The 25,936-nt window shown below is 44.8% G+C and overlaps 1 protein-coding gene and 1 long non-coding RNA gene across 2 annotated transcripts in view; one reads left to right on the plus strand and one right to left on the minus strand.

Annotated features, from left to right (window-relative positions):
- Positions 1 to 19,415, plus strand: part of GNA14 (G protein subunit alpha 14) — a 202,912-nt gene extending 183,497 nt beyond the window's left edge. The window contains exons 3-7 of the mRNA XM_061200326.1: positions 10,446 to 10,600; positions 13,194 to 13,322; positions 14,716 to 14,845; positions 17,373 to 17,526; positions 18,554 to 19,415. Of these exons, the coding sequence (XP_061056309.1) occupies positions 10,446 to 10,600; positions 13,194 to 13,322; positions 14,716 to 14,845; positions 17,373 to 17,526; positions 18,554 to 18,744 (759 nt within the window). The 3' untranslated portion in view covers positions 18,745 to 19,415. The remainder of the gene's footprint in view (positions 1 to 10,445; positions 10,601 to 13,193; positions 13,323 to 14,715; positions 14,846 to 17,372; positions 17,527 to 18,553) is intronic.
- Positions 5,358 to 25,907, minus strand: LOC133097898 (uncharacterized). The gene is made up of 4 exons (XR_009702081.1): positions 25,637 to 25,907; positions 23,893 to 24,046; positions 21,536 to 21,664; positions 5,358 to 5,807 (listed from the first exon to the last, which is right to left on the minus strand). It is a non-coding gene; the product is annotated as an uncharacterized LOC133097898 (long non-coding RNA).
- Positions 25,908 to 25,936: the final 29 nt, after the last annotated feature.

The following is a 25,936-nucleotide window of genomic DNA, read 5'->3' on the forward strand; positions in this document are numbered from 1 at the left end:
TGACGCTGCCTTTGTAGCTGTGACATCAGCCCAACAGTGACAGGGCGTGACTGTGTCCTAATAGAACTTCATTTACAAGAACAGGCAGGGAGCTGGACCTGGCCCACCTGTCGTTGACCTTGGTCTATGCAAAAGCACACATGGGCACCTTGCAAACCTTGGAGATCTCTGAGACAAAGAGAAGAGACTGGGAGTCTGTGAGTGGCAGAGACAATGCTGTGTGTTGACCACATCTTGTGTCCTTCCGCCAGGAGGACCACATTTCCCAGCCTCCTTTGCAGTCAAATGGCCCCTTGTGACGAGTTCTAGCCCGTGAACCATGTGTCCACCATGTTCAGACCTGGCCCATAAAACATCCTGCCTACTGCTCCACGTTCTCTTCCTCCACCTGCCTACTGGGTGCAGGTGATCCAGTGCAGGACTTGAGGGCCCTGGGAGCTGGCAGAGCCACTTGCTGGAGGGAGCTTGGGTCCCTGGATAACTGCGTGGAGCAGAGTCCTCCCCATCCCCACCATCGATGCATATTGGACTGGGAAGGAGTGTAAAATAAACCTATGTGGGTTGTCAGTCGAGGTACTGATAGTTGGGGCCATTAGCCTGTTCTCTCTAGTATTACCACATTTGGGCTCAGATACGGGTAAAGGAAAGACACTGAAATATAACTGCTCAGAGCCGTTCTCTCCAGGCCAAACAGCCTCCTGTCGGGAGGACCTGTAGTGTTTGATGGGAGAGAAGGGGGATCAGGAGGTTTTGGTGCTCACGTTCTCTTGAAAAGTATGTGTATAGGAAGTGGTCCTACAGTTTGGGTCTGAGAAGCTGGGGCCTTGAAGAGAGAGCCACTGGGAGGTAGGATGGGGGCATGGCAGAAATGAGGAGACCAGAGATGAGTGGCTTTTTAAAAAATCAAACATGATCCACACTAAGCCTTGTACCCTGGCTGTGGCCAGTGCCTTCGTTGCATTGGTTTGTCTCTGCTGGTTCACGTGGTTTCTTGGAGCTAGCCCAGGACTTCTCCATTCTCACGTTGCTTCTCTTCTCTCTCTTTATGGGTGCGTAAAGTAAACTTTGATAGCCGCTAAAATAAATCAACACCAAAACTTCAGTGGCTTAGCAAAATCAGTGTTTATTTCTAGGCCACATCTATCTCAATCCAATGGGAGTTGGTGAGTGATGGGCTCTGCTCCACACGTTTCCTTAGGGATCCAGGTCTCCTGCACCTGGAGGCTCCCCTCCTCTTGGCCCTCATCATCCTGTCCTTTCAGCTGAGAAATGAAAAAAGGTAGAGTGGAGGAGGATTGCATGGGAAGTTTTTAAAGCCAGCCCTGGTAGTGGTGTGCATCATGTCAGCCCAGATTCCATCACTCAGAACTCAGTTACGTGACTGCAAGGGAGACTGGGAAATGTAGCCCAACCTATGAGCCCGGTAGGGAAATAAAACAGGATTGGTGGACCCAGAGCAATCTTTGTCTTAACGGGAAAACGCTTTGAGCTCCCAACAACCAACTTTACATTAAATATTTGGAACCAACCCATTCTTGAACTGAGACCTTGCCAGTGCTTTTTATATCTGTAAGCCTATATTATGCCTTATTTTCTGGAAGGGCCACAGACAGAGTCCAATACCAAAGAGAGAATAAGATTTCTTATAGCTGATTGTGGTGCTACAGGAAGCCGACAGGGGAGCAAAGCATTTATTACTTTCCCTTCAAGGGGGGCGGTGGAGGGTTGGGGGTTATCTTTTGGTCTAGAAGCCCCCTACCCATCCCCAGCCCTGCTCCTCTGGTCTCTCTTCTTTCTCTGCCCCTCTGCCTTTCTCTGTAAGTCCTGGCCTTCCCAACATCAGGGCTCTGGCCACCGTCATTCCCAGCTTTATGTGGGAAGGACCTGAGTGTGTCCTGGCATAGACGCTCCAGTCCTCCCAGCAGATTCTGCAGAGAGGCACAGGCACAAAAGAGACAGATCCTCCTCTTGCTAATTTGAACAGTCTTTCATAACCCAATTTTGATGTGCTAAAAAAAACTAGAAAAACTCTCAACTACAGGAGGGAGGGGGAGGAAGAAGATGGTGATAGGGACAGAAAATCCCAACTTGCTGCGTAACATGACCATGTTATATGTGACCTCTGGGCACATGCAGTTAAAAGGGCCTAAAACAAATGATTTTCTGAGAGGCAGCTTCCATTGGACCAATATACTCATTTCTTTCTGGGGGGTGCAGAGCGGGGGGTGGGCTATACCTTGAATATATTCAGGACCCTGGCACCTGAGGGAGTTCAGGTGCTTTCCAAAGCATCTCAGGGGAAGGAATGTTGTGTGAAAGGTGATATAGCAAAGAACTGGTCTGGTCCCTGCACTTTCACGGTGCTGCCTTTAACAAGCACACTCAGGAATCCACATTCATGAGTACACGAAGGGCGGACACAGCCCTTCTCTTTATAAACATCAGGCCACCTCTGGTGGGAAATCTTAGCCCATCCTCTCACTCATCCCCAATTGAAATGTCTCCCTTTCTTTGATCTCTTAGTGTTTGTGTGTGGATCTGATATAGCTCCTGCCAAAAGGCATAGCTGTAATTTTGGAACCCTCAAGGGCAGGGCCACAGTCCTCTTTATATTCCCAGAATATGGAGCAGGCATGTGATACTGTGCCCTGAATGATGATTGAGTCTGGCTGCCAGTGCCTCGCTGAGTTTGGGTCCATTTCGGTCACCCCAACTGAGGCCTAAACTGTTACCATCACCTAGACCTAAGGTTATAGGGTATTTTGCCCCTAAATAGAATTGAATGGACCAGCGTGGAAGATTCCTGATTTGAGCAGGAAGTCAGTCACTCAAAGCGATGTGGAATAATGGATTCGTTGTAGGGATTGCACTGTATGTAGCTGTTGGAGCCGTGAAGAAGACGTTGGAACTGCCTCTGCATATCTGGTGTTTGGGCAGCAGGGCTAGTAGTCGGGGAGAAAAGCTGGATGTGAAGGAGCCAGAGCAAAGGCAAACTGGAACCTACAGAGACAGACCGGAACCCGTGAAGGCAAATGGACCCCACAGGGACTAACTGGAACCTGCATCTGCCTCTCACATCTCCGTGTTGACAGTGCAGGTGACTTGCAGCAGAAACTGGCATCCTTTGCTGTGGACCTGCATGTATGTCTGCCCCAGGATGTGGAGAAGCTGAAGGAGAAGGTCCAAGTGGGAGCTAGGGGTGCTGAGGCCCAGCTGCTGCACACCCCCCATCAGTGAGGTTGACCAGAAGACCAGTCACAATGTGTGTGTGTGTGTGTGTGTGTGTGTGTGTGTGTGTGTGTGTGTGTGTGTGTGTACGCGCGCGCATGCATTTGTACTAAAGCAGAGCTCTGACCTTCAGAGCACGTCGGCCGCTGTTTCTCCCCTGACTCCCAGATCCCTTTAAAATTTCTGTTGTAGCAGATTCTAACCCAGAATCATACAGGGAAGGGAGTGCTGGTAAATGTCCTAACAGCTTCGCCAAGTTAACACAGTGTAAGGCCAAAGATTCCATCTCTCAGCTGCGTTATTAACACTCACTGTAGCTTTGGATGTTTGTGCCAAAGTAATTTATGGCAGTACTCTTTGGAAAGAGCCTTTTAAGTTAAACCCACTGAAGTTTTGACTGACAGGAAAAAATAAAGTAACTTGGCCTTTCATGCCAGCACTTTGTGGCCAGTGATTTCTGTTATTTATTTTTGTTGGAGAAAAGATAAGGAGAAAGAGGAGGACAAAGATTGGAGTAGAAATAAAGATTTCTTTTGAATCTTGAATTGGGTTAGAAAAGCTTACTTCCCATTCTGAGTGTGGTGGAAGATTGCCTTTCTATGAGGAGAAATCTAGGTAGCTTTAGACCAGTGGTTAAATATTCAAATGCCTGCACAGTGAGTGGGGTGGGCTGGTGGCAATGGTGGCTGACAGAGAGGGCATCCCTGCTGGAGCCAAGAGTTGCTAAAGAAATGGGAATTAGAAAGTGATCAAAAGAAGCTGGAAAACCAATTTTTAAAATGTGAAATCTCAAATTAATGGTCATTTTTGCAACTATTCTTGGTGTGCTTGAAAGAAGTATATATTCTAGTTATTTTGAATATAGGGCTCTACATGTGTCCATAAAGTCCAATTTGCTGATTATGATGTTTGAATTGTGTATATCTTTACTGAATTTTTTGTTTATTCTATCAGTTACTGAGAGAGGTATGTTTCAGTTTCCTGTAAGATGAAGATTTGTCCATTTCACCATTTAGATCTTAGAGAATTTTTTCTTATATTTTAAGCCTATGTTATTAGCTGCATAGAACTTTAGAACTGTTATGTCTTTCTGAACCTTTTTGTCATTTGAAATATCTCTATCTCCAGTTATACTTTTAACCTTAAAGTCTACTTTTTTCCCCCAGCTTTACTGAGGTATAATTAACAAATAAACCTTAAGGTCTATTTTTATGATAATAGATTCCTCCTTCCTCTGGGTTACTGTTTGCATGGTATATCTTTTTGCATCATTTTACTTGTCACCTCTTTTTTGGAGTTGTCTTATCTTCTTATGCTTGGTTCTTTTTGTTAGTGTGCTGGACACACATGAAAAAATAATTTGAGGGTGAGGAAGATGCAATCTTCCAAGCTTCAAAAAGAAATTTTCTTTTCTTCTGCCAGGTGTCTGGGGATACTCAATTTCTGATATTGTGGTGATTCCGAGCTGAGATGCAAGTCACTAAGAGCTACCCCTTGGATCCCAACCCAGAGCCAGAGGGCTTCTAAGGGCCTTTTGCTCTTGCTAACTTCGAGCCCAGTCACCCTCGTCCTGTAATATTGAAAAAGGAGCTGCTTAACCTCACACTGCTCCTTCTAGAACAAGCAGAAGCCCCAGGGAGAAAGGTTTCCCAAATGCTGGTTCAACTCCTTGGATGCCATCCTACCCTACACTCTGGCCCAGCAATTACTTACTTGTTCATTCGTTTCCTGATTATTCTTGAGCATACTTTTGAAAATATTTTGTCCACCATCTCTAGCTGTCCTTAGTGGAAGAGTTGATCTAAATATCCTAGTCTTCCTTTACCAGAAGCAGAAGTTCCTTGTTTTTTTTATAGAAAACATTCCTTTCTCTAGCATAGTTTACCAGCATTTTCTTTATAATGCAATTTTTGAGATGCTTTCAAAGCTGATCGTTATGGAGCACTGAAATTTTACTTCCTAATTTTAGTTTGATAGAATATGTAGTGTAGTTCTGGATCTTGATGTAGATGTTAAAACACGGAGGAGTGATTGTGTGAAAGTCAGAAATATTACGTTACGGGGAACTTTCATTTTTAATCATATATTTTATTTTAATCTCGTTTGTTTTTACAAAGCTTCTGAGGTACTGCATATGATAGTAGACACTTGAAATAGTATTAAATTAGGCTTTTATTATCTAGAATATGTTAATGAATAAAGGTTTTAACAAAAATGATTAAGTATCTGATGAAAGAACAGGAACTCTGGCTTCTGACTAGGGAAAGTCTCCCCTAGTCAGTGAGAAGGCTCTGGGCCCTGCAGTGCTGGGTGGTTAATGGTGTAGGGGCTCCCGCTGTGAGGACCTGGTGGAGAATGGGGCTGCCCACTGGGCCCTGGATTCCAGCCAGAGGGGCTTGCTGGGCTCGACAGGGACTGTCACCCAGGCGGCCGGGGATCCAAGTGTGAAGCCAGCAAGGCGACACTTCAAAAGCAGCTCCTTCCACTGTCACCCTGGGAATTACTGAGTGAAACACACATGTAGGACATCTGGTTTCTGTGTTCTTCTTTCTTCAGAGCAGTGAAAATGGTGCTTTTGTCTGAGAAAGGAAGAGAGGAAAAGCCAGATGTGAGCTCAGTGTTTGAGAAACTGTTTGTGTTTCTGCATCTGCTGAATTTGCTCCAGTAATATTTACTGCTTTGTGATTTCTCTTTTCAAAGAAATATGAGTTAGGCAGTTTCAGTTCAATGCACTCCTCTAGCCGAGGACCTTTCCGTGAACTACACACCCATTTTATTCATCTGCTTCCTGGATTTCTCCACTTAGATGTCAGCCCCCTCAGACTCAGCCTGTCCCCTGCCCAAATCATAACATTTCCCTAAATCTGATCCTCTTAGAACATTTCTTCTCTCTTTCCAGATGAAAAAGCCCAACTACCTGACACAAAATTTTCCCCATTATATAAGGGCTCCCTGCTGTCAGACGGTGTGCACTGTAGAAGTGGTTTGAACATAACGATAAAAATGCTCACACTCTGTGTATGAAACTATTTAGCCAAGTCAGAGGGAAATCTGCACAAAGCCCCACTTTTTAAAAACACACATTGTTAACGTGCAGAAGTCATTCATCTCATATTTCAATACAATTTATTTAAAAACCAGGTCACCCTCTTCCTCATTCCTCTCTGCCCTTTGTAATATTTGCCCCTGGAACATACTCTGGGGGCTCGGCTGTGCCACTCTCTCCACCAGCCGTCCTTGTGATGACTCATGACTAAAGAACACATCCTTGTCAGGCCATTCTTGATCAGAGTAACACAAAGGGCTCCTCTGACTGCAGAGCCTTCCCAGATAGATGGAGACTAAAGTGACAACCAAATGCAGTATGTGAGCCTAGATTGGGCAGATAAAGGACCTTTATGGGACCACTGTCAAACTTTGGATAGGTCTGAGGAGTAGACTACAATATTGTGTCAGTGTTAGTTTCCTGATTTTGATCTTTATATATGATTATATATATCTGTTTTTTAAAAAAAATTTTATTTATTTTTGGCTGCGTTGGGTCTTCGTTGCTGTGCGCAGGCTTTCTCTAGTTGCAGCGAGCGGGGGCTACTCTTCCCTGCAGTGCGCGGGCTTCTCACTGCCGTGGCTTCTCTTGTTGCAGAGCACGGGCTCTAGGCGCATGGGCTCAGTAGTTGTGGCACGCGGGCTCAGTAGTTGTGGTGCACGGGCTTAGTTGCTCTGCAGCATGTGGGATCTTCCTGGACCAGGGCTCGAACCCGTGTCCCCTGCATTGGCAGGTGGATTCTTAACCAATGCGCCACCAGGGAAGTTCTATATGTCTGTTTTTAGGAAATAACACTGAAGTCTTTAGAGATAAAGAGGCATTGTGTCTGCAGTTTCCCTTCAAATATTTCCAGAGAAATATATATGTGTGAGTTATGTGTGTAGGTATGGCTGTGTGTCTGAACACATGTGGAGGGAGTGGGGAGAATGATAAAGCAAGGTAGGAAATTATGAACATTTGGGCAATCTGGAAAGGCAGAGATGAACTCTTTGTACCATGTTCCCCACCTTTTCCCAAGTCTTAAATTATTTCAAAATAAGAGGTTTAAAAAAATGGATCCAGACAGGTGGGAGAGCTAACCAGGAGGAGCCAAAGATGGACAGGAGACCTCTGGACTTGGAATCCTTCCGGCCGCCTTAAGTCTAGTCTGTTCCAAACCAAAGTCCCAATTGTTGGGCTCTTTAAGGAGCCTCTGTTCTCCTCTTCTTTCAAGCAAGATTCCACCCAAATCCCCTCACTGGTCTGAACAGACAATATGTTTTTCTCACCTGGCTGAATTCCCCTGGTTACCTGAAATCCCAGGTCTATGTCTTTTCCCCAAATTCCACTTCTCCCCCAAGAAGCCTATGTAGAAGCCTGTATTCCTCTCTAATATCTCACTGGGATCCACTTTTTCTATCTACTGGAAGAGCCAAACACTGGGTTTATCCATTGCAACATGTATCAGTCAGGATAGAGTGGGTTATGCTGCAGTAACAAACTTCCCCCAAAGTGCAGCTTATTTAATAAAAGTTGATTTCTTACTCATGCTCCATATGCAGTATGGTGTGTTAGCTCATTATTGTTGCTCAGGAAGCCTGGCTGATGGAGGCTCCATCTTATCCCATGATAATCACCACAGTAGACAAAAGGCAATGTGGTGAATTACTCACTGGTTCTTTAAAGTTTCTTCCTAAAAGAGACAGACGTTGCTTCCACTTATGTTTCCTTCACCACAGAGTACAGTACTTCATTGCCTCTGTGAGGAGGAGAGGTAGAAATATTTGCAACATCGCTGATGATTCTCACAGGGCTACCTCTCAGCAGGTAAGCTGAATTTAACAGTTACATGTAGGAAAGCAACACAAGAGGCCTGCCCCCCAAAAACAAAGATGCTGACTGCACCAGGGGCAGAGTGGTTAAGACCAATTGGCCAAGAGTCACCAGAGCCTTTCCTCCACTAGGGAGGCTTTCCTGTCTCCCAGCTCCTCTGTGTTCCCACCATGCCCGGCACAGGCTTCCATCATCCTGCTCTAGTGTTCTTTCACTGTTATTTCCCCGTGGTTATCCATCTGTTAGAGAGATACAGTTTTATGTGCACCACAGATGTTTATTGGGCACCTGCATCCATAGAGGGCACCTGTTATTTGCCAGGCACTGCACGAGGTTCTGGGATGTAAGGATAAGTAAGACATTGGCTCTGCCCTTGTGGCATTTCCTGACTTGTCACGAAGACGGGAAAACAGATAATTTAGAGCTACGCCCAGGTCAGCGCCCTCACCACGCCTGGTGTGGCCAAATGGGGTATCCTGGGAAGCTCTGTCATCCTCATCCTCCAGTGGAGACCATCTGACCATATTTGGGAGGTGGGAGAGTGGCGAGAGGAGGGGAGGAAGCGGGAGACAGCCTTCCTGCTCCATTGAGACACTGTCCATGTTCTCCATTTATTGTTCTCTCTGGCTAACAATAGGGCACATGACACAAAATGTGCCACTGGGCAGGATTAGAAATCCTGGTTTAAGGGCTGTCACTGTGTCCTGTTTTGGCAAACAAGAAATATTTATTAGGCATCTATTGCAATAATAAGGCGAGTTCTGCTTACATTTGGGTGATACTTTATAAATCAGGTTCCCATTGAAAATCACTGGCTCCTCTTACAAATGACGATGCTGAGGCAGGGAACCTATTGGGTTCCTTAAAAGTCCCGACAGAACTACTTAGAATTCAGGGTCCTGATTCCCCGCCCAGGCACTTGCCACTAACCCATCCTGCCTAGACCTTGTTTGAGACTCTGCCAAGATCCTCTACCTGCCTGAGGATCCCACAGTCTAGGGGAAGAGTTTGTACTCCCTCTTGATGGACGTAGGGCAAAGTCGTGTTGATTGAATCACAGCCCTTGGTTTTTCCCTGAGTCAGGTGAATCTATAAGATCTCCCTTTCCTCCAACCTCCTGTTGGGTTTCATGATGAGAAATGCAAGATAAGAGTGTGACTTTTCAAGGGGTGCAGGAGATCAGAGCTGCCAAAGGATGCTTTGCTGACTCACAGCTGCCAGTGCATGATGTAATTGCTGTGAGATACAGCAAGATGGCAGAGGGAAGACGAGGCCGGGCTCCTGTCTCCCTCAGCAGGATTCTCTTGTTTGCTGCAACTTGCAGCCAGGGATGGGATGCTGAGTCTCTGGGGCCAACACAGGGATGTGTTGCAGATACAGGCCAGTCTTATCATTTCTATTTGCTAAGGTTTGGAAAGATTTCTGGCCTCTGGCTTGCCTTCTGTTGATGAGATAATATATGTAGAGCCCTGAGCATATAGTAAGTGGGTAATAAATGATAACTTCTATAACAGTAATAATTGCAGCAATAATGATCTTAACAGTTACTGGAATAATAAAGCAGTAATATTAGAGCAATAATAATTTAGTGATGGAATAGTAAACATAATATTAGAGCAGTCAGTGGCATGGTGTGAGGGTTGCGCTGGGTGTGGTCCACCCAGTGGGAAAGAGTTTTATTAGTGATGCTGATAATAAAAAGCAGACTGTATGAGAACTCTCTGTACTTTCCTCTCTGTTTTGCTCAAACTTAAAACTGCTCTAAAAAGTAAAGTCTATTAAAACATCTTTTAAAAAATAAAGGGAAGAGAAAGAAAGCCGACTGGTGATTGTTGGTGGTGTTATTTTTCAATGCTCTGAAGACCACGCACGCCTTTATTTCCTGCACTGGGCTGGACCTGCTTACCCCACCCTTGGTATGCCACTAACAATAATGTTACTTTTAAATTGTTCCATTGGCTATGCACGTATTCAAATGAGTTGCATGTTAATGAGGAAGTAATGTTTGTTAGTACGATGATAATCAATGATGATCAGTCATTCCGTGTTTCTCTGTTCACAACTGGGTGTTGAATGCCGGTGAAACTGGCCCCTGGGGTACTGCTGGGACCGAAGGCCACAGGTCTTGGGCCTTCTCTGGCGCTCTCCACTGAGTTAAGCAGCCACATCATCTCCACCCAGTGAGGCTGCAACTGAGTGGCTTGTCTGTGAGCAGCTCTTCTAGAGACCACCCACCACACCCTAGCATCTAGGGACATCTTCCCTAATCCACGGACCAGGGCAAGTCTTGTCCCCAAGTCATCAGTGTGTTGGCTTCCTTTCCTTTGCCTAATGAAAGGTTCTCTTTTCCTTTGAGCAGGAAAATGCCCAGCTGATCAGAGAAGTGGACGTAGACAAGGTCTCCGCTCTCTCCAGGGACCAGGTGGAGGCCATCAAGCAGCTCTGGCAGGACCCGGGAATCCAGGAATGTTATGACAGGAGGAGGGAATACCAGCTGTCAGACTCTGCCAGATAGTGAGTACAGAGCCCCAGGCTGTGGCCACCCAGGGTGCTTTCAGGCAAGCATGGCCACACTTCAAGGGGGGAGAAATGAGCTACTTGCTAAAATGCGGCACCCGGGGGCCACACTACCTCCCTTCTGCTCGTCTGTATCCCACTCTTAATTTTGGGTGCCTCTCTTCCCGCCTCCTGAAATCTTCAGTCCCCCTGTGGAGCCCCAGATAGCTCTCCCTGCCCATATCTACCTTTCCTCGTCAAGTTCTAAGCCTCTGTCCTTTTCAATGAGAGGGTAAGTCAAATGTGGGCTTCCCTTGGTGGGACTGATCTCATTTGGGGTGGTGAAACTATCTGATTTAAACCAGGACTACATCTGCTTCTGGCTTCTACTTTCCCCTCTCCATATCCCTCTGCCTTCTGGGTTCCTGATCAGTAGACAGCAGGTCCAATTGCCCTAAAATCTAAAATCAGAGTTTGGAAGCGCAGTGCAATACACTCGTCAGTGGCTGATCTGGTGCTGCCCTCTAGTGGGCGAGATAGGCTCTGCGGGCCCAACCATGGAGAAAGCTCAGTCCGGGAGCCCTTTGTTTGCTTACACATTATATTTGGGATCCATAAGGCTCTAGTTTTAAATCAGTAATCCATTAAGATAAAAAGAAGTGGGTGTCCTGCATGCACACTCTCTGATGGAGATCACAGGGTTTGATTTTATTAAGAATTTCCCAAGGCAGTGCCTCCATCAGCCAGATCACTGGGCAAATAGCTGTCATGGTCCTTCTTGAAGGGGTGAGGATTCCTGCTTCTGCAACTCAGCTCCTTCCCTCTTGCCCTGTGTCATTTCCGCCCTCTGAAGGCCCTGGAATCCTTTCCCCAGACCCATCCCCTTCTCTTCAGGTGCTGTCATTGCCCTCCAAGCTGGTGTGGGTGGGTAATTCACCCATCATCTGGACAAGCCAGCGGGCAGGAAAGGAAACCAGAATCTTGCCTCCTCAGTTTCACTAGCCTCCCTTTGGCATTTGTCCCAGGCTGAGTGTGAATGACATTAATCCAGGTTAGCACAACCAATCTGAGTACAGGAACATTTAGGTCCAACACAGCAGCAAAGCAGGAAAAGGAAGTAAAATAAGCCCTGATACGTTGTTGGATCAGCATAGAAGACAGCTCGCAGGAAGGAAGGCCGTGTCCCCAGGAGGAGGGCAGACTGCCTTTGACAGCTGGGGAGCCAGGGACAGTTCCAAGTCAGCCAAGGCATCCCTGGCCCTTCCCTGGGACAGCCTGTGTCATTTGCTTCTGTGAAGGCCCTGGGGAGTGGCTGGGGCTCTTGATGTAGATCAACTTGGAAAAGAGCCACTGGGCCTGCTGTAGAACTCAGTGGAGCCCTGAAAACTGGGGCAAGTCCACTGAGAAGAATGTGGGGAGTAGCTAGGGTGGTGGACAGAGCTGCAACAGAGAAAACGGCACTCACAGACCCGGACAGTGCCCTGCCTTTGGAACTGGCGAGACCCCAGGCACTTGGGCACTTCCTTGGTCCAGGTCAGTGGTTGTCATCCACTCTGCTGGTACTGTCTGCTTATTTGGACAGGCATTCATTTCACAAAAATGTGATGTGTGTCTGCTGTGTGCCAGCCACTGAGGTAAGGGCTACAGGTACAACTGGTGCTCTTTGCCCTGAAGGAACATACAGTCTGGTGGAACGAGACAGGTGTAAATCAAAATATCACAAATGGAAGTCCATGACAATAAGCCCTGGGGCCGTGCATGGGGGTGTGGGTCACAGAAGGCTGACCCAGTGGTTTGCTTCCTGCGCTGAGGGCTGCACAGGAATAGGGTTTGCCTGTTACCTCTTGGCTCCCCTTCATGCCACATGTTCAGTGCCAGCAGACCTAGGTGAGCTCTGCCTGTAAGGGGGTAGGTGAGGGGTGGGGGGGCTTGGGGGGGAGAAGGCGGGGCCACCTCTGTTTGCAGGGGGCTCCAAGTCACCAACGCCGTCATTGGCCAGGGCCTCAGCTATTTACGCAAAAGTGCCTCTTTAAAAGGCCTTAAGATTAAACAAAAGTAGTGTCCTCTTGTTTTACCACAGAAAAAGTGACATGTCTTAAGCTTAGGGCTTTAATATTTGGCCAAAAATAATCCAAGACAAGTTTTGGGTTATTTTAGGTGTTCAATTTTCCAGTGTAACAAGGAACTTTTTTTCATTTTGAGAGGACTTCCCATTGGACTAACTCATTGAGCCAAGTGTCCAAGAACAGCATCTACATTCTGTAATGTTCTTGGATGAGGGCGTGTGGGAGGGAGAAGGACCTTTGGAGAGAGCAGGACACGTGAGATGTCAGAGGGCCTGTTCCAACCTCCTCCTCCTGTGGCCCCGCTGGCTCCCTCACTGGCCAGAGTGATGGAGCTGAGAACCAGAAGGAAGAGAGGCGAGATCTGCAGATTTCCCAGAAGGCTCACGAAGGCTTCTGATCCATATTCTCTCCACACAGTTGTAGGAGGGCTGGAGTGTTGGCTCTCATGAAAGTCACTGGTGAATCTGAGTAGGGTCACTGTGAGTTGGGGTGACTTCCCTGGAGGGGCATTTCTCCCTTCTCAGCATCTTGTTCTCTAACATCAGTTACCTGACTGACATTGACCGGATCGCCATGCCATCGTTCGTGCCAACGCAGCAAGACGTGCTTCGTGTCCGAGTGCCCACAACCGGCATCATTGAGTACCCATTTGATTTGGAAAACATCATCTTTCGGTAAGTCTGTCACCCCGACATAGTCCGTTAAGAATCTGTCCAGGCTTGGAAGTCCCCAAATGGAGTCTTAAATGTGTTATTGCTAAAAGGGCTTCCATCTCTTAGGGCAATATTGGCCCTCTCCATCACAGGGTATTTAGAATTGTGGTTGGTCTTAAGTCCTACAGTGGAGAGAAAACCACCTTTCTATTCCCCTTAGAGAAGAAGAGACTCCCTACTGATGTCTGGAATGATTCTTATGCGTAAAACACACACACACACACACACAGATGTATATTTCTGTAACCCACAGATTGAAGATACTGTTGAATATTTCTCTTCCCTTCTATTCTCTTCTCCAAGATTTATCACTGCAGATTTCAAAGGACTTTTACATCTGTTAGTTCCCTTGCTCCTCCTCATAATTGTTACACACGCTTGTCTAGTTGAGACAGCATAAGTACAGTCGGGCCGTGTCCAGGTCCTGTCTGTACCCCAACTGCATCTCAGTGCTTCTGGAGCACTGTCATGTTGGGGGAGCCCTCTGATCGAGCCCCTTGATATTCTGCATCTCTGCAAGCACATGCCCTATGCCTGTGTGCCCATAAATTTATCCAAACCTTTTCAGAATCAACTGCTGCTTGCAACTTCCAAAACCTGAATCTGGTCCACAGATGTATTCTCTTTAGCCCACTTGACGTTTAAAAAAATTTTTGAGCCAATATTTATAAAGATTGGGCTATTTTGCTTAAAACATTTGCTATCTCTTGGTAAGTTGGGGGATAGTTTCTCTTGAAAAGTTGGAGGATCTGGTCCAATAGCGAGCCTGCGTCTTTGTCCAGCTGCAGTTGCTGCAGTGGGGTAGCAGCCATCCCTTTAGACAGGGCCCAGCACTCTTGAAGTACATGCTTTTCTACTCTAGAGAGGCCCTTTGGACTCATTTCCATAAGCTGGTGGCATCCAGCTAATGCAGAAAGGATTTGTAGATTAACTGGAGGAGCCAGTGAAACAAGGAGGGCGAGGGCTGCAAGGAAGCCCAGTGGTCCTGAAGCCTGCCTGCCTGCCTGCCTGCCTTTCTACTCCTTTGTGTCTGGTGTCCTGGCACCCTCTGGTGGTTAGGGCAATGCCCAAGTGGATGCTTGAGCTTTCTGCCTGGACTATTGCAGCAGCTTCCTAACCAGTGTCTCCAAGCAGGCTCCACCTGAGTGACCTCGGCACGCATCTTTAGTAACTTCACTTACATTCTGTGCCTCCTTTGTTAGGAAACATCCAGTGGTTCCTCATTGCCTAAAGCAGCAGTGCTCAAACATTTTAATCTTAGGATCCCTTTTTATTCTTAAAAATTATTGAGGACCCTAAAGAGTGTCATTTCCATGTCCTTTCCCCCAAAGAGTCATATGTTTCTGTTGAACAGGATGGTGGATGTTGGTGGCCAACGATCTGAAAGACGGAAATGGATTCACTGCTTTGAGAGTGTCACCTCCATTATTTTTTTGGTTGCTTTGAGTGAATACGACCAGGTCCTGGCTGAGTGTGACAATGAGGTATGCTGGGTGAGGAATTCAGTTAGCTGCGGAAGACAGAAACCTATTTCTGCAGTTTGCAAGAAGCCAGCCAGCTCTGGCATTAGACCCTATCCCTTAGGTTAAATCGCCTCGCTCTGCAAAGTGAAGTCTGTGGGCTAACAGCACAGGCGTCACCTGGGTGCTTGTTAGAAATGCATACCTTCTGAATCAACCCAGACCGAATAAATCAGGCTCTTTAAGATCCCAGGTAATTTGAGAATCACTAACCTAGAATCCTGGTTCTTAAACTTAGGTGTACACTAAAATCCCTAAGGGACCTTAAAGAAAAACCTGGCAGCTGGGGCCAACCCCAGAGATTAATTGGTGCTGTGTGTGGCCTGAGCTTGGGGATCTAATCTAATGCACTACAAAGGGTAGAGCCACTCAAAGCCATGGGTCTCAGCCTTGGCTGCATATTTAAAAAAAAAAAAAAAAATCTTTAGGACCCTATAGTAGAGATTCCTATTTCCTGGTTTTGAGTTGGGGATCTCTTCACTAAGCCCCCTGCGGATGTTAATATACAACCAAATTTGAACAACCCTATTTCTAATAAACTTCTTCTGAGAACAGGCTTCCCAACCTCCATGGCCCATGGCACTCCCAAATTAGGTCCCTAGCTGAGTTGGCATGGGGAGTGGTTGCCATATGCTTGGAGCTGTCCTGGGCCCTCCTGGGATAGCATCTGCCCTTTGCTTCCCCTGGAAGGGACTTGCTCAGGGCAGCTGGGACTGATCCACCCCAGTAGGCATTCAGTGTCCTCTGCAGAGTTGCCATGACGCTGGCTGGGTGAACTCCATTAGCTGGATCTGCCTGGAAAGTGAGGAGAACCATCCCAGTCACTTCTTTGTGAAGTTGTGGGTATTTTCTGTGTGATAACCATTGTCTTTTCCCCTACCGTTTGCACAAGACCTCTTGACCTTTTACAATAGAAATATCTCTTGCTTGTAGGGCATGAAAGTAAATCAATAAAGAATTCTTTCCAGGATTAGGCAATAATTATGAACAGATTCTATCTTGTATTTCTTGAGAGCAGACATTTCTCTGAGGAGCACAGTTACATTAGCTTATTAGTGGAGGATTAGCCCATTTCCTAGTGTCATTGTGCAAAGAAGAATAGAAATCTTGGCGGCTGCCCAGCTCTTCCAGTGGAGAGATTTTTTTTAAAAAGCAAAGGTATTGAGTTACCAATTTGAAAAATTAGCTCCAAATTTGTCTCAGGAATTACCTAGGACATTTCTCGGGAAACTCAAAGGATTAGTCAGGTGCGCCAGGGGTAAGTACCTTACCCTGATGTGCCTAGAAATTAAATATTTTCTCCTCTCTGAAAAATCCTAGGTATCTGGGGAAAAAAATCCTAGGTTGCCACTCCAGACTTTTCCATCCTAGTTGTAGATGTGTGTTGCATCCACGCACTATACCGTATAGGAATTGTTTTTTCATATGTTGTATTTCCTTGGAGATCATTATTGATAAGATTATAATAAATTTTAAAGAAGCTTTAAAGTGAGATGTTACCTTTCTGGTAGTAAATTCCAGAATTGGTCTCCAGAAACGTACTGAGTAGGATAATGGGCCCAGGAGTTGGGAGTTGTAGGAATAGAAATTTAGGGCGTGTCCCTCTGGAGCCGGTGTGCTGGGCTTTCGTGTTTCTCAGTCTAAAGGAAGGAAGGAAAGTGTTTCTTTCCTCTTAGAAATACTTGAGAGCGGAATGCTAGCTAGAACAATTATTTGTCACCAGATAAGATTTGTATGTGCCCTGTCTGCTCTCCATAAATTAGGATCATTTAATATTTTCTTGCCAGTGTCTAATGTCCAGAAATGATTACTGTCCTTCTACATAGCTTCCACTAGATTGTACTATTATACAGTCTTGGAAAAGTACTTAAATTCTGTGAACAATAGTATGCTCACCTATAAAATGGGGACCTGTTCCCCTTGGGGAGCTCGCGTGTGTTACACACGTGTCAAGCATGGTGCAGGGCAGGTGCTCAGGAGCGTTAGTTCCCTTCTCTGCCAGCGTCCAGCATTCCTAAGGGCGGTGGCCCTGCCAGAAGAGCCTTCCTTCCTCTCATTGTCACTGGACTCCTGACACCCAGCCTGGAAGCCCACACCCAATTAAAGTGTGTCTCAGGTCTGCAGCTCTGAACTGCCCCCCTTGGTAATCGCAGTAGTTATACACAGAAAACGTCCGTCCACTATGGGTTTGAACCTTCTTTTTCCAAGTTGCACAGAAGCCTTTCTTATATCCTTATGTGTTTTGGGGTCAGAGAAGAGTTTGGGTGCTACAGGAGAGGAGATCCAGAAGGGGGTGATTAATGAGAGGGTGGGGACCAGGGAAATGGCAGCCGGAGACCCCACTTGCTCAGCAGCCTCAGCAAGGACAGTGACCTGGAGACGGCAGCTGGGTAAGAGAAGGACAGATGGGTGGAGCCAGTGATTTGGTATGTTGTTCCCAAAGCGTTGCTTTTCTTTCTAATTTATCCTAAGTCTCTTGTTTTTCACTTAGAACCGCATGGAAGAAAGCAAAGCCTTATTTAAAACCATCATCACCTACCCCTGGTTTCTGAACTCATCGGTGATTTTGTTTTTAAACAAGAAGGATCTTTTGGAAGAGAAAATCATGTACTCTCATCTAATTAGCTATTTTCCAGAATACACCGGTAAGTAAGTGTCCATCTTGCTGACCTGGCCTCCCTGGCATCAGTTCAGAGTTCTCAGCATGGCTCATAGGGGCCTCCCTGATCTGCCTCTAATGGACTTTCTCACCATTCCCCACCTCTGAATGGAAGCTCCAGTTGAATCACTGTGTGTTTTCACCTCAGCACCTCCGCACACGCCTCTCCCAATGCCTGGAATACACTGCCAGCTCCTTTGCTAACTCCACTTTGTTCTCTGAGACCCAGCTCAGGCACTTCCTCCTTTGGGAAGTCCACCCCCATCCACTGTGGGTGCACCCCTCTTATGCTCCCTTGGGGGCCTGGGCTTGCCTTGTTCTCTCTCGGCCTTCAGCTCTCACCCCAGTCAGATCCTGAGGGCAGAGACTGTGCCTGACTCACCTTTGCACTTCCAGGGCCAGTCAGAGCACCTGGCACTTCTGATGTGTAAGGTGAAGTGTGGCAGCCCCTTTACCAGACACAGGGTAGACGCTGAAGTTATCTATATGACCTATCCAAGGCAGGAGAGTTTATGCCCTATTGCTAATTGTTTCTGGTGCAGAAACGTTACCAAGTTTGACGTTGATATTTAGAGGAGTAGTGTGTAAGCACTCTCCTTTTTCCCTTTATTCACCACGTTGCCATGTAGTATACAGCTCTTCAAGCTTTAGAGTCAGACTTGGGTGACCAGTTATGTTAGTCCCCATATTCTTTCTCTTTGCTCTCCTAGTTCACTTAAGAATTACCTCTTCAAAAGTGGTCCAAATCAGAAAATTAAATTAGGTCACTATTTTTCAACAAATCTCCTTAAAGTATGATTTTTAGATACCAGGGGACACTTTAAAATACTCTTTTGCAGGTTCATAATAAGGTATAATAAAAATAGTGTCCCAGGTAAATGAGTCTCTAGAGATAAGATGGCTCAAAGAAGGATTCCAAATAAGAACAAGAGTACATTGAAAATGATTTTGGGAGGACCTGGTGGTGAGTTGGGATCTTTCTTTTTTATTCCTCTAACTGCCCTCATGACTAGGACCAAAGCAAGATGTCAAAGCTGCCAGAGACTTTATCCTGAAGCTCTATCAAGATCAGAATCCTGACAAAGAGAAAGTCATCTATTCCCACTTCACATGTGCTACAGACACAGAGAATATCCGCTTTGTGTTTGCTGCTGTGAAAGACACAATTCTACAACTAAACCTGAGGGAATTCAACCTAGTTTAAAAGCTGCTGCCCACTCCTCACCCAGGCCAGAAAACTGGATTTGCAAGCTCCTCGTGTTTTTATTTGTAAGTTCTTCTGACATCACCCGGCCCAGCCCAGAGGTGGCACCAAGTCCATCATGCAGGCCACAGGGATGGGGATGGGTGATGGAGCTTGTAAGATATTTGAGTTTAGCAAAACTTTTTCAAAGTCTTCATTCCCAAATTGTTTTTACATTTCTTTTCTTGACTTTAGGCTGTAAGATTTTTGTGTAATTTTTGAATTTGATATTTTATAGAATTTTTAAGAACCACTGTGATTTACGATTTGTTTTTTTTAATTGAAGTGTGTGTAAGAATAGCCATTAAAAAAATCACATAACAGAGGACTCAATTTATAGGTCATGCTTTGAGACCTCTAGGACTATCCTTTTTTTAACTGAATCTTGTAATTGTTTTTCTCTCTTCATGCTGAAGTATGCCTTTAACATGCAACCAGAGACTTTTTTAAAAAAAAACAGTTGGTTCTTCTTTGTGTGAACTTTCTAAGTCAAATTAATGACAGTATCAGTACCTCTAATTTAGGTTTGCCACAATTTGATCACTATGGAACCAAAGTTGACATAAGAAGATAAATGGGCTCTAGATAGTATATATGTTGTATTGGTGAAAAATGTGTGTGTGTGTGTGTGTGTGTGTGTATGTGTATATATATATATATATATATATATATATATATATATATATATATATTTTTTTTTTTTTTTTTTTCCAGTGTAAATGACCAGGTCTTATAAACTTATGAAATAAGTTTAAAAACCCAACTTGTTTAACAAATGTAATGTAAACCCTGCCAAAGGTCTGATGGCCACCACAGATTTGCTGTTTGAACCATGTATGCTGTGCCTTTCTGAGGCGGCTACGAATATACCATTTTTCCATTAGCATTGGATTATGTTGTGTTTTCTTGAGCTCATGGTTGATTGATAGTTATGCTCCTAAAAAGACGAATGCTGTGACTTTAATAGTTAATAACTCAGAAACTTTCTAAATGTCCTTAGAGGGGAGGAAAAATAATTTTCCCTCCACCCTTCTAGGCTCTTGGCTGAGACCTCACCCCTGTAATACAAGATTAACAGGAGAAAAGTAACAGAAGTCTAACAAACACCATTTATACCTCCTGTATACATGGGAGCTACCCTGGAAAACTGAGTTTAACTCCCCTGAAATGGCCCAAGCCATCACCTTAAATACCTTCTTCAGCTAAAGACACAAGAAAGATAGATGGAGGAGGAGGGAAGGTCAGTTATGGGAGGTTAACAGGTAAAGCACAGTAAAAAAGGGTAAGGTTGTTTTGCAGAATTAAGTTGGGCACCTTCTCCATTGATAAAGAGTTTCTTGTCATTTAGAGTCACCCTTCTCTTCTAGGTACAGAGAGGGAGACACGCTTAAAATGGAGAGTTCCCTTATAAATGTAAATTTCCCTTACAATAGGTTTTCAGAGCTTTTCCTGTGTCGTTTCTTAAAAATAATCACCAAAAAGCACATGAACAGATGCTAAATGAAAACTACAATGAGGTGTCACTTCACACCAGTCAGAATGGCCATCATCAAAAAATCTACAAACAACAAATGCTGGAGAGGGTGTAGAGAAAAGGGAACCCTCTTGCAGTGTTGGTGGGAATGTAAATTGATACAGCCACTATGGAGAACAGTATGGAGAGTCCTTAGAGAACTAAAAATAGTTACCATATGACCCAGCAATACCACTCCTGGGCATATATCTATCTGGAGAAAACCATAATTCAAAAAGACACATGCACCCCAATGTTCATGGCAGCACTATTTACAATAGCCAAGACAGGGAAGCAACCTAAATGTCCATCGACAGAGGAATGGATAAAGAAGACGTGGTACATATATACAATGGAATATTACTCAGCCATTAAAAAGAATGAAATAATGCCATTTGCAGCAACATGGATGGACCTAGAGATTGTCATACTAAGTGAAGTAAGTCAGAAAGAGAAAGACAAATATATAATATCGCTTATATGTGGAAGCTAAAAAAATGGTACAAATGAACTTATTTACAAAACAGAAATAGAGTCACAGATGTAGAAAACAAACTTATGGTTACCAAGTGGGGGGGAGGGATTAAATTGGGAGATTGGCATTGACACATATACAGTACTATATATAAAATAGATAACTAATAGGAACCTACTCTATAGCACAGGGAACTCTGCTCAATACTCTGTGATGGCCTATTTGGGAAAAGAATCTAGCTAACTAAGTAACTAACTAAACTAACTAACAATAATCAGCTCAAAGTAATCCTTATACTGAAGAAGCAAATTTTGGGGTGGCATATTCTGTTCCTGTTCAGTCCTGTCTTTGAAAGTTCAATGAGGGACTTCTCTGGTGGTCCAGTGGGTAAGACTCCATGCTCCCAATGCAGGGGGTCCAGGTTCAATCCCTGGTTGGGGAGCTAGATCCCACATGCATGCCACAACTATGAAGTCCACATGCCACAACTAAGAAGCCCACATGCCGCAACTAAAGATCCTGCATGCCACAATGAAGATCCCCCATGCTGCAACGTCCCAATGCAGGGGGCCAAGGTTCAATCCCTGGTCAGGGAACTAGATCCCACATGCATGCCGCAACTAAGAAGTCCACATGCCACAACGAAGACCCAGCACAACCAAAGTAAATAAATAATAAATTAATTAAAAAAAAAAGTTCAATGAAGTTTCACAGTCTAGAAGCTAAGTTGATAGAGGAGTGCTCTATTATTTCATTGAACCAACCTCTTAATCGCAAGGATAGGTCAGCTCAGTTAAACAGTTGGGTCTCATTTCAGGAGCTGGTGTTGCAGGTGGGGTCCCAAAGTTAGCCTTATACGGTGCAAGCAATTGGGTATTTAATAAGAGGCATGTCTATGGAAACAAGAGAAAAACAAAAGTTAGTGGTTGGGTCAAATTATAAACTCAGCCTGAGTCCTGAAGGCCGCCAGTCAGATTTCTAGATGTTGCGGTTGAAGCATCTTCTGCAATTTGAATTTGTCTGATGTCATCGGATGTTCAGATAAACTTCCTGAGTGGTCCATACAGCAACAGGCACAAAGATGGTCTAAACGTGAGCCGCTGGGGTCATTTCTCTGAACTTTATGTCAGTCCATTCACATTCAGTTTGCAGGGTTTTGGGAAATAACTTTTGCAAAAGCAAAACAATAACTTTCATAAATGACAAAAGACTTAAAAACAGCCATGGTTAAAGATATAATGAGCCTTTGTTATAATGCAATTGACAAGGAAATATGGTTATGTCTGTGACATACATTTTAAGATAATAACGAATTACAAGTGATAATATTATATCAGGACATATCAGATTTCTAGGAACTTCATACAATTTGTTCTTAGTGATTCCAAGTCAAAAGAGTGGAAGAAAATTGGAAACGTTAGTTTGAAGAGATGTAGCCAGATTATTTGAGGAAAGTAGGATAATTCAGGATCTAGTCCAGTTTACAGGAAAATAATGAAACTTCAGACAGTTAACAGGACTAGAACCTGATATCCACAAGAGTATATTATTTATGGAAGCATCATTTTTCTCTCTACAATCACCCACATTTTTACCAAAGGAGAAGATTTCCATTCCAACTGAGATGGAAATAAAAACATTACTATGTTCTGGAGCTGTAGGGTTTAGTACAATTTACCTTTGTAAAGTCTGTATAAAGCATTCAGCAAAGGTCTGCGAATGCTCTCCTTGAGTGTACAGTTCAACCTTGGACCAGTTCACTCTTGATTCTATCATCCTCTGAACACTAACCTCCACTGATCCATTTCCTGATCATCTGCGGGAGAGCCTGGGAGAAATTCTGGTCATCTGTTTCCTTGGTTGGGGGTGGGGTGGGGTGGGGTGGGGTGGGGTGGGGTGGGGTGGGGGGGCGGTCCACTAGGGGGCTGTCTGGCTTCTCTGATAACTGCAGTATAATTATGGGTGGGAAGAATACCCCTGGGCATCCAGTCAAGGTCCTTGTGAGTGAGGTTGTGAATGGCCACTGATCTTTCTAACTCTTCTCTAAATCTGGTAGGATCTTCTGAAAGTGCAGGCAAAAGGGGCTTTGTAATTTTACCTTGTTAAAAGAGTCCCTAAGGCTAGACACCATACTCCTTTGTGTCTTCTTTTCAATTTGATCTTTCCATAGGTACTAATAAGACAATTCCTTAGAATGAGAATTTTTTTTCAATTTTATAAAAGTTTCCAATTGGAAAAATTTTTCCAATTTTATAAAAGTTTTTCCAGTTCAAAAGATCCATCATCTTGTCATTGATGAGTAGGATCTTCAATGGTATATTAATCTCAATAGCAACTCAAACCAATATGGCTTTTTATGGCTTAACTGTGGATGCAAGAGGTGTCCCCTAGGACAGTGCAAAAGCCTGACTCTCCTAATATCAAGAAAGTTCACTCCCAGAGTTAGCCTAAGAAAGCAAAGACCTTCTTTGTCACAGGTGGTAGGAATGGTGTACTGAAAACAATCTCTCACATTTTCTGTGAGAACATGAAACACCTCCAGTCACAAACCTGCTAATCTGTAATACCAGGCAAGACACTACTGGAATGGGGCTTTTCCACCACTAACAAGACAACAGAGGTTGAGACGCCAAAGGCCCCTTATGGACCAGGACCCCTTAAGACAAACTCCCCTGAGAGCTGGCACAGTGGGACAAAGAGAATATGCTTCGAATTGCCATCCTATAGTGGCTGCCAGATACAGGCTGATACTAGCATCTTCCAGCTGGTGATGACTAGAGAGAGTTTTCTTACTAGTCAAAAAGCCAAGCTCTCAACACAAAAAACAAGATGAAAGGAAAACCTTATCTGACCTATGGTTCTCCTCCTTATGACAAATGACACAAAAGACAGAGACAACATAAGACAGTGACCATCTATGGAAGGGAAAGGATCAACAGAAAACAAGAGTGCTTATAACAAAATCTTTACCAGAGTCTTTATGCTCAAGGAACTAATTCACACAAGTATTTTCTTCTGTGAATCTAAATTTGGAAAGAATAAGGTGAAATTTCCCCTTCCTCTCTCTACTGGGCCTTATAGACAGAGATCCGAGAGAGGTGACTTTGGTAAGAATTCTTACCCTTTGCTGGCTTCTGCCAGTTTTCCAGGTTCCTATCTTCAGGCTCCAGAAGAAGTACAGTGTTTCAGCAGATCCCATCATGGGTCGCCAAACTGTCAGTGAGGAAAAAAAATTTTCCCTCTACCATTCTAGGTTGTTGGCTGAGACCCCACCCCTGTAATAAAAGACAGATTAACAGGAGAAAAATAAATAGAAAACAAATAACATGTATACCTCCTGTATACATGGGGGAGACCCTGGAAAACTAACTCCCCCAAATAGCCCAAGCCATCATCTTAAATTCCTTTTTCAGCTAAAGACACAAGAAAAATGTTGGGAGGTGGAGAAGGCCAGTTATGGGAAGCTACTAGGAAAAACACAGTAAACAGAGTAAGGTTGTTATGCAGATTTAAGTTGGGTATCTTCTCCACTGATAAAAGTTTCTTGTGATTTACAGTCATCCTTCTCTTCCTGGCAGAGATTAGAAGACACACAAATAAAAATTTCTCTTATAAATGTAAATGTCTCTTACAAATGAGTAACTTCTACTAGATTTTTAGAGCTTTTCTTCTGTCTGTTTCTTAAAAATAATCCGCTCAAAATAATCCTTATGCCAAAGAGGCCCATTTTGGGATGGCATATTCTGCTCCCCTTCATCCTCCTTTTTGAGGCAAGTCTATTCATCATCGCATTGAGGTTCCCTTAGTAGCTGGCTCAGTAAAGCAGAAGCAGAATCACCTGGGAAGTGCAGAGTGCTTCAAATCAAAGGCCCAAGATGGTTTTGTTTCTGCTTTTTATGTGAAGGTGTGTACACACATATAAATACACATACACACGTAAGCACATCATTCAGAGATTTAAGATGTGATGTGTTTTATCACCAGTCTACAAAATGTACCCAGATTAGTTACATATGTTATGGAACAATCAGCATTCCTGTAACTGCAGTAAGCCTTTATCAGCCACTTAGGATAGTCAGGGTCTCATTCTGTTGGAACACTTCCAAGTGTGAAGCTATTGAAGAAGAGAAGAACATCTATGCTGGAAAAGAAAGAAATTATGCTTATAAGAAGCTAGTGATTCTACAATAGTAATATTAAGCTTTAAAAGCTAAACTTCACTCAAGAAATGAAGGCAAAAGCAACTTTTTGTGGAACCTGACAATGATATTAAAATTTTATCTAGAACAGTAACAGTCCAGGAATAGCCAAGACAATTTTGCACAAGAAAACAAAGAACAGGAGACATGGAAGCAGGTGCCAATCGCTGCCCCTGCTGTTCCGGGAGTGCATGGGCTGCCACCACCACTAAGAAACACAGGAGCAGGTGCCAATTGCTGCCCCCACTATCCTGGGGGCATGGGGGCCACTGCTGCCACTGGAAGACCCATGAGCAGGGGCTGATTGCTGCCTCCGCCCTACTGGGAGCACACACGGGTCACCGCACCTGCACACCCCATATAATCAAACCCCATACCCACTGGGTAGGTGACCCACAAACTGGAAAATAATTATATCACAGAGGTTCTCCCACAGGAGTGAGAATTCTGAGCCCCACGTCAGGCTCCCCAGCCTGAGGGTGCGGCATCAGGAGGAGGAGTCTCCAGAGCATTTAGCTTTGAAGACCAGTGGGGCTTGAGTGCAGGAGCTCCACAGGACTGAGGGAAACAGAGACTCCACCACTCTTGGAGGGTGCACACAAGTTTTCACGTGCACTGGGACCCAGCACAAAGCAGTGACTTCATAGGAGCCTGGGCTAGACCTACCTGTGGGTATTGGAGGGTCTCCTGAAGAGGTGGGGGTTGATTGTGGCTCTCTCTGTGCCTGTGGTGGACACCTGTGGTGAAGGACCCAGGGAATATTGATTGGCGTGAGCTCTCCCAGAGGTCGCCATTTTGGCACCAAGAAGTGGCCCCACCCTACAGCCTGTAGGCTCTAGTGCTGGGAGGCCTCAGGCCAAACAACCAGCACTCGTCGGGGGGAGACATAGCCCCACCCATCAGCAGACAGGCAGCCTAAAGTTGTACTGAGCTCACAGCCACCTCTAAACACACTCCTTGACACAT

The sequence above is a fragment of the Eubalaena glacialis genome, chromosome 9 (genome assembly GCF_028564815.1).
Source record: "Eubalaena glacialis isolate mEubGla1 chromosome 9, mEubGla1.1.hap2.+ XY, whole genome shotgun sequence".
Lineage (NCBI taxonomy): Eukaryota > Metazoa > Chordata > Mammalia > Artiodactyla > Balaenidae > Eubalaena > Eubalaena glacialis.